Source organism: Leucoraja erinacea, chromosome 7 (assembly GCF_028641065.1).
Source record: "Leucoraja erinacea ecotype New England chromosome 7, Leri_hhj_1, whole genome shotgun sequence".
NCBI lineage: Eukaryota > Metazoa > Chordata > Chondrichthyes > Rajiformes > Rajidae > Leucoraja > Leucoraja erinaceus.
Window position 1 is genome coordinate 11,083,227 of NC_073383.1, and position 9,052 is coordinate 11,092,278.

Consider the following 9,052-nt stretch of genomic DNA (forward strand, 5'->3'; position numbering starts at 1 on the left):
ATGCACAGAGTCTCTTGTCCATAGGTGAATCAAGGACCAGAGGACAGAGGTTTAAGGTGAAGGGGAAAAAATTTAATAGGAATCTGAGGGGTAACTTTTTCACACAAAGGGTGGAACAAGTTGCCACAGGAGGTAGTTGAGGCTGAGACTATCCCAACATTGAAGAAACAGTTAGACAGGTACATGGATAGGGCAGGTTTGGAGGGATATGGAACAAAAGTGGGCAGGTGGGACTAGTGTGGCAGGGACATGTTGGCCAGTGTGGGCAAATTGGGCTGAAGGGCCTGTTTCCACACTGCATCATTCTATGACTCTATACAAATGTATGTTAGTTCTTGAGTAACCTTTGAGTAGATTTCTGAAAGTAATAAACTGGAAGAAACCTGCCGCCGAATCCTGTCTATTTTGATCAGATTACAGAGATAGCCGCTCCTCTGATTTGTTGTTGGGAATAATAAAACTTGATGACCTGTGCAGGATATTAAAGAGCTGCAGTTTCCACCACTCCCTTTGGTTCAGTCTCAGGAGATTGGTGGTGAAATATGTAGCTTTGACAGTAGGTGTCACACTTACACTGTATGCGGTTTCAAGGCAGGTTCTGCCCTGAGAATTGTAATTGATCCTTTCAACAGCAAGTGGTGAAACATTTATATTTTAACCCATCCTTACCATGGCCAGTCTTAGCCTGAGGGAGATAATTCTTATCATTTCCAACCCGATACAACCAGCCCACCCCTTAAATATAATATTCTCAAGGCATGTTATTGATTTGGAGACAGTTTGTTCTTTTTTTTTCCTTGAGTACCTACCTACATGCTATGGGGGTATTAAGAAGTGGAGAAGACAGGCTACTCAGCAATTGTTTAAACGTTAAGACTTTAGAGATACAATGTGGAAACAGGCCCTTCACACAAGAGTCAAGGGATATGGGAGAAGGCAGGAACGGGGTACTGATTGTGGATGATCAACCATGATCATATTGAATGTCGGTGCTGGCTACTGATTGTGGATGATCAACCATGATCATATTGAATGTCGGTGCTGGCTCGAAGGGCCAAATGCCCAAATTATAAACACTCCTGCACCTATATTTTTATATGTCTATAATGTCTAGAGGCCAATTTACAATTTTTTTTAACTCCTTCTGAAGCCTCGTTCTCACCCATGGCAAACCATTGGAGTGTGGAACAGGTGGTAGAACCTGGAGGATCCTCGGAGACACTCTGAATTTCCTCAATTGCCTGAGGTGGAAAATCCACACGGGTCACAGGGAGAGCCCGTACAAATCCAAACAGACTGCACCCAGTAGTCAGGATCAGTTCACCCTATCCCAGGTTATCCTTGGGCGTCCTCGGTAAGTGCAGCAACCTCTACCGGGACAATTTACGCCACTGAAGCCAATTAACCCACCCCCCCCTGTGTGGGAGGAAACCGGAGCACCCCCACACGGAAGGGAGGTTTGGTCCAAACAGACTGCACCCGTAATCAGGATTGAACCCAGTGGTTGTGTCGTTATTCAAAAAGGAACCAAACAGCCTATCCAAACGTCACGAGGTTTGGCACGAAATGTACCTCTAACACCCATAACAAGTTTCAGTTGGATTTGAGTCGGGGAACCAGACTCTGTCTCTCATGAATTGTTTTGTATCCTAACATTCATAGCTACAAGCATACTTTTAAAGTAGCTTGCAAGTTGAAGTCGTGAAGTCAAGTCACTTTTATTTCTATAGCACATTTAAAAAACAACTCTCGTTGGCCAAAGTGCTTTACATTGGTGGAGGTACTAACGTTATACAACAGTGGTTCATAGATTAAGTACATACATAAATACATACATATAGCCCTCACTCAGAGGACATCAATAAAGGCTTGAGAGTAAAGATGAGTTTTAAGTCTTGACTTAAAGGAGTCGATGGAGGGGGCAGTTCTGATGGGAAGGGGGATGCTGTTCCACAGTCTAGGAGCTGCAACCGCAAAGGCGCGGTCGCCCCTGAGCTTATGCCTAGACCGCGGGATGTTCAGTAACCACAAGTCGGCCGATCTGAGGGACCTGGATGTGGTGTGGTGTGGTGGGTGAGCAGACTTTTGATGCAGGTGGGGACAAGTCCATTAAGGGCTTTGTGGACATAAAGGAGGATCTTGAAATTTATTCGGAACCGCACAGGGAGCCAGTGGAGAGAGGCCAGAATCGGGGTGATGTGGTCCCTTTTTCGGGTGCCTGTCAGGAGTCTCGCTGCGGCGTTTTGGACCAGTTACAGGCGGGACAAGGAAGATTGGGTGATGCCAGTGTAGAGGGAGTTGCAGTCATCGAGGCAGAAGTGTCTTGACAACAATAATCCAAATTTACATGCAAGACTTCACTACCTTCACAATTTTGTTTTTCCTCATTGTCCCCTCCCAAGTCCCCCTCACTCTTGCGTTTGTCAAAAGAGCAGATTTTAAATTGATAGAGTTAGACATTTCACACTCAGTTACCATCTCCAGGTCTGTCTCAAATTTTGCCCAAGTACCTCGCGCTCCTGCTGCCCAGAAGTTGCTAAACGTAAAGATGAGCTTTTTTACAAAGTAGTCCATCTCATCAATTTAATTTCCATTTTTAAATGTTACATCAAATTAATTATTTGCAGTCCGCACAATTTATTTAAACAGCGTTTCAGTCAACTAATGTTATCTTTCTATATATAACAGGGAACTGCAAGTGCTGGTTTATACAAAAGATAGACACAAAGCGCTGGAGTAACTCAATGGGTCAGGCAGTATTTCAGGAGAAAATGTATCGGTGACGTTTCAGGTTCGGTTGCTTATTTGGACTGAAGAAGGGCCCCAATCCGAAAAGTTACCGATCCATTTTCTCCAGAGATGCTGCCTGACCTGTTGATTTACTCCCAACACTTTGTGTCCATCTTTGGCAACTTTCCAGTTATGTTCATAAGTTTTCCATTTGAGAAAAATGGCTGCTTGCCAACCAAGATCCAAGCTCATCTCAGTGTGAGATTAATCTGATGTTCAATGCAACAAAAATCAATACACTATGGCCAGCATAATTCCAAATCCTGGACATTGCTTCTTCTACTTAATGTAAAGAATATGTTGCACACAGGAATCTGGTTTGACCAGTCATGTGGCATCTGCCTTTTACAAATGCACTACATTTATTTATGATTGATTCTAGTTAAGCATGTTATGAGTTTTGTGTAACCGTGATCTCAATTAATTTGTCGTCATCCCTTCAGCTCATGTAATCCAGCCTTCCAGCATGAATACCTCCTTCCCAAAATCTTTCACATGGCTGCAGCAACTTCCCAGAAATCTTAAATAGATGCAAAATGCTGGAGTAACTCAGCAGGACAGACAGCATCACTGGAGAAAAGGAATGGGTGACGTTTCGTGTCGAGATTTGTTTCCCCGCTCCCACTGTCTGTGATCATCCTGCAACCTTTCTTGTGCTGCAAAAACAACTCTGAATGAATGCAAATTCAACACCAAAAAAAAGGAGCTTGTTTCTTATCTGGAACAGCACCAAAACAATGTTACTTATAAGAAGAAGGTGGGGAACATAAAGCTTTTTAATAGTCGGAAAACCTGTTGTTCAAAAACTGCAATACTGCTCCAGCACCTTTACTGCAAAACCTATGGTTAGATTCGAGTTTCTCCTGACGATGCAGCAGTGCAGTTGTTAATGCCTGATCCTGGTAGAAAACTGTACCCTGGATTGGCAATTCCTACGTGTCAACACAGCCTGGCTATTAAAATGTACTGTCAATAGTAACTTTTAAAGTTGTGGAACAATAGCCAAACTTAAAATTGGGAGTGTAGTTAAACATTCACCATCTAGACTCAGAATGCTTATTAGAAAAGCCAAATAACCTTTGTAACAGGACAACCAGAAGGAACGAAACATGAATGTAAAGCCATTGTAGAACCATCAAAGTTGTTTCCGTCCAGAAGGAAGTCATTTAACGCATCAGTTTTGGGCTTGCTCTCTCTAGAGTAATCTAGCAAGTTCCACCCTGCCATTCTTTCCCCGTAACCCTATGTCTTCCTTTGATCATTTCCTTTTGTCTAATAACTGTGCTTGGAAAAAAATATCAGTCGGTGCCATGTTGATAATGAAGGAACTTTGCGATGGCAACAAGAAGGAATAATAAGCAAGTATCCACTTTCAATTGCTTTTTATTTATTTTTCAAGCTTGGCTACAAATATAATCTCTTTTTTTTTGTTGCTTTAATTGGGTTGAATACAAACAGGAAGAACAGGAAGAGTGTTCACCAGGCAGCATATAGTATGTGAAGACAATTAAAGAGGTACAGTTACACTGTGGTAATTCATTTCATTAACCTTTGCCTCAGCAAGCAATACAAGGTGAAGGAAGTGAGAATTCATCAAGGTTACACAGCTGTGAAACAAACATTTGGCACCAGCATAGCTGAACTGTTTAGGGACTCAAAGTACAATGCACTTCCTTTTTAGTCAAAGTTTCCCAAGTTTATCAATCTTAACAACAACTCCTTTCCATTTTATTTTTTTTGTTACGGAATTGACATGTACATAGTTTACAGATATGATTTAAAAAACAGAGCAGTTGAATGCATAAAACAAATACATATCAAATAATTAATATAAAGTTCTCCAGCTTTCACTCATCCCTATAAGTACAAAATCCAAGCAACACAATCAAAGTTTTGGGGATGCCAAAGCCTCCAGTGTTTGCGCCCCAATTGTACAAATGTTATAAACATATCCCTCTGCATTTTCTGCATATCCCACTCTAATATTCTATCTTTAACCTTTTGTCACATTCACTGTCCCTATTTCAACATCCTTCCACCCCTCTTAGCCAAGTGGTGAACTTGCAGTCGAGTTACATTCACTAATAATAACTATCACAAGCAGGACATTTGTAAATAAAGGGGGAGGTTGACTGGGCAACTCTCCAGGGGTGGGCAAGGTGGGGGAGAGACAGTTACGCTGTTTGCTGTACCTGCAAGACAGCAGGCTCGTTCGGCTCATCAATGTGCAGCTCGATGGTGTTCGCCGGGGGTCTTGCTCTGCCTTCTTTTTGGTCTTCAGGGAGGGTCTCGAGCAGGACGCCAGGATACTCCATACTCTCCGCTTTCATCACAATAGCCTGATTCTTACAGCTTTCTGCATGGAGGTCCACCTCCTTCATTTCATCTTCCGCCTTCTCCGGCAACTCTTCAACTTCCTCGGTGCCCAACATGCCAGGGGAAATTTCCAAGTGCACTTCGGGATGCACGTCACCTATAACGGGGCTTGATCCATCGGCTTCCAACGTGACCACCGCTTCACTGGGGCTTTGTGGAGGAGTCTCCCCATTCTTATGCTTTTTGACCTTGAACGTCATGGGCGCCACTTTAAAGCTGGAGGACTTGCCCGACTGGGGCTTCTGTTGAGTTGGGCTGAGTGACTTCTTAATCTTCTCCCGTCTTTCTGTAGACACTATCTTTGTGCTAAATTTATTCATCCTCTTCTCAATATTCTCGCGGGTGAACGCCTTCTTGATGCTGTCAACTTTCTTCAGACTTGACCTCTTGATCTTCGAAGCCCTGGAATGCTCCAGCTTCTCCAATTTCTCCTCGTCGTGCAATTCCTCATTGTCCTCCAGGTCACGGATGTCTTCATCAGAAGAGAGCTCCAGGGACGGGTGGGAAACCTCCACGTCTTTGTTTTCATCTGCACATTCTTCCTCTACCGCCTCGATTTTGGGCCTGTCAAATACGCTGGCTGGTATCTCTGCTTCATCCTGCAATGGGGTTCATCAGGTTTAAAGTCAACAGTTGCTCGCTCACCAGCCCACACACTAAAAATGACGGCGTTTTAAACAGAAACATTTTATTCAATAACCCACTCATTTTCTCTTGCACTTTTTGGCTGCGTTAAATATATTCATTGGTATTTGCATCAAAATTGAGATTGGTGGCCTACGTTCAAAGGACGTTGAGAAACACACGTGCAAGTAACAGTCCTTCCTACAGCAATGTGGAAGTGCCTTCACCACAGTGGCTCGAGCCAACAATGGAAGTTTCATGGGCAATTGGGACTGGGTCCTGGCAATGGCACCAACATCGTCTGGGAGGGTGTGTTAGCGGAAACAACCAATGAAACCCACGTTACATTTTTGCCTATCCCCGTCTGTGAATATGTGCGCATTTCAGAGCAAGCCTTGTGCAAACTAATTTTTCCCAGTTATAAACAAATTTGGTCGTGGTAGCACCACTGGCAGCATCTGAACGTCATGCTAATATATGGTGATATAATGAGCTTGAGCATAACCCAAAGGCCTCATTAGTCTATGGCATGAGAAGCTGGAAGGCTGCCAATAATGAAAAATAAAATGAACTGATGTATTTAGTTTAAGAAACATTTAGACAGGTACATGGATAGGGTAGATTAAGAGGGGAAGGGGGCAGAAATAGGCAGGTGGGACAAGTTTAAATGGGGCATGTTGGTCGGTGTGGACACGTTTGGCAGAAGGGCCTGTTTCCACTGTATGATTCTATGACTAGACCATTTAGTTTACGTTTTCTTCGGCTCGCTCACTGCACACACGGTGACCCCGACCCCTTTCTCCCCAAGGTTGCAGGTACTTTCCTTTAAGATCCATGCCCTTCCTGGACCGACAGCCACCCAGATATTTAATTTATCTTGAAGTCTAAACAGCCAATTCCAGTTATATATATAAAACCCTGGTGATCACAAGGCCACGTATGAAAGACAAATACAAGCCACAATTGTAATTGTAGACTATTGTTGCCCCGCCATATGGTACTTTGTTACACCCCTTCTTAATACTCAAACGCAAAGTCAAAGAGATTAAAAGCAAAGTGAAGTGGGTGCTGGAAATCTTGACATTAAATAGATGTCGCCCTGCAATGTTTAATGTAGGAAAAATACTCGGATGGTGACTCATCGGTCTGCATTCGCGGGCCGAGAATGAAAATTTACAATCTGCTTTCACGGCCACGTATTTAGAGCGTGTTTTCCAAGCTGCGGTGAACTATTTCAGTCTGGGTGGTTGCACACTGTGGTGGTTTGCATTCCTGCTCCGTCCCACCCTAACCGAAAAAAGACGAGAGAGATCATTGCTCACGGGCCGGGGTCTCTCCGGGGGGGTGTAAACCCTAACCATGCCTGCACTCCACTCACCCCACCCTCTCTCTACCTGCTCACAACAACGCCTTGCCAACCTGTGTTGTTAGCGAAAGGCAATCGCCATGGTTATAATGCCGGGGAAAATAAAACTGAGTACACAGCCCGGGCAAAGCAGAGCCCAACACTCATTAGCAGCTCTCACCTAATGCAGGTTAACGTTGAAGAGCGAAACATTGGCTTGTTTATATCACCTGCTAATCTTAAATATATAAATATACACCAGCCTTCAGATGGGCATAACTGTAGAACAGACTGATTTCTGAAAGTGAATGACTGGGGTCTGTAATCCTCGCGGTGCTGAAACTACAAGGAGAGGGGGCGGTGAAGTTGCTACACCTGTGGCTGGGGCGAGGAACTAGAGGTCTCTCATCTTATCCCACCGCACCGCACCCATCCCCTCCCCTCTCCTTCCACCTTTTCCTCCCCTCCCTTCATCCACCCTTCTCCCCTCACCTGGAAGATCAGGACTCTGAAGTTGTTCTTCTTCAGCAGCTGCGCCTGGTTATTCTCCAGCTTCTTCACCTGCCCCGTCTGCTTGTCCAGGCGTTCCCGCATCTCCTTCACATTGGTGCTGACTTTGCGCGACTTGTCCAGCAACTTGTTCACCGTGTTGCTGGTGGTGCTGTGAGTCTTGGACAGTTTGGTCAGGTCGCTCTGGATGCCCCGCACCGAGCTCTCCACGCCGATCTGCCTCTGCTCCATCTTCCTCTGGTTGTCCTGCACCGTGTCCAACATGTTGACCAGTTTGTCGAGCAGCGCCAGCACGGTGATGGCGTTGACCTGCGAGCCTTCCCGCACGGTCTCGACCGGCAGCGAGCCCGGAGCCGGGCTGGGAGGCACGCTGGAGCCCGGGCTCGGCCCGGGACTGGACGGCGGGCTGGGCTCTGGGCCTCCCTGCACCGCCTCGCTGCTGCTTTTTTCGGCTTGCACTCCGTCTTCTCCCATCTCGGACGGGCTACACAAACTTTACAGCCCCTCTTAACTCTCCTGCAACTTCTGAGCTCGGGAGACACAGAGAGAGAGCGAGAGAGAGACACAGTTGCAAACTGGCAGCGAGTGCAAAATGCAAATACTATAATTTTACACCCCTCCCTTTTTCCCTCGGTTCGGAGCAGATCGGCTCAGCTCGACTCCCTCCTTCCCCGGGGGCTGTTTGTTGAAACTTTCTCAGCCGCCTCGCCAGCGACCCAGTTAAGGGAAACTCCTTGCTCCGTCCGCCCCACGCCCCACGCCCCACACCCAGCTCAGGAGGGGCGGTTACTTCTAGGGGCAGGGCTTTCCTCCGGGAGATTATTTTTTTCCATGTATTTTTTTTCAAAATGCTTGCATCCTGCAAAAGCAAATGACAGACAGCCTGGCACCAGTCCCAATACTGCCATTGGCTGTGCAGATGGAAAGCCAGGAAGCTCCGATATGACGTTTTCACTTCCCCGGGCGCAGTTCCCACACTTGAATTGGCCGAAAAGTATCTGCCACCCTTCCATGGGGCATCCAGACACCACACACACACAACAGAGGACTTTAGGCGCACAGTAGTTGGAGACATGAAAAGCTGCAGATGTTGCAATCTTGAGTAAAACCGAAAAAACTGCTGGAAGAATTCAAGGGGTCGGGCAGCGTCTGTGGAGCGAAATGTACAGTGCGGTCTGCACCCTTCATCAGTCTGGCAAATTTCCCTCCACAGATGCTGCCTGGCCCTGAGTTTCTCCAGAAGTTTTTTTTGTTTACACTCAGAACTTCACGGGAATGCAAATTTTCCATTTGCAATAGTGAAACTTGCAAATAGTGAAATAAGTGCTTTATTTTCCAGATTCCAGGAGATGAGAACGAGTCTAAACAGGGTCTCTGGAAGTCTCCGCCAGGTGACAGCACACTTCT

General features: G+C 45.7%; 1 protein-coding gene across 1 annotated transcript; it reads right to left on the bottom strand.

Annotated features, from left to right (window-relative positions):
• Window positions 1-4,157: 4,157 nt before the first annotated feature.
• Window positions 4,158-8,419, bottom strand: LOC129698647 (caveolae-associated protein 2-like). The gene is made up of 2 exons (XM_055637786.1): window positions 7,628-8,419; window positions 4,158-5,765 (listed from the first exon to the last, which is right to left on the bottom strand). The coding sequence occupies exons 1-2, from the start codon at window positions 8,117-8,119 to the stop codon at window positions 4,965-4,967; spliced, it is 1,293 nt and encodes a 430-aa protein (XP_055493761.1). The 5' UTR covers window positions 8,120-8,419; the 3' UTR covers window positions 4,158-4,964.
• Window positions 8,420-9,052: the final 633 nt, after the last annotated feature.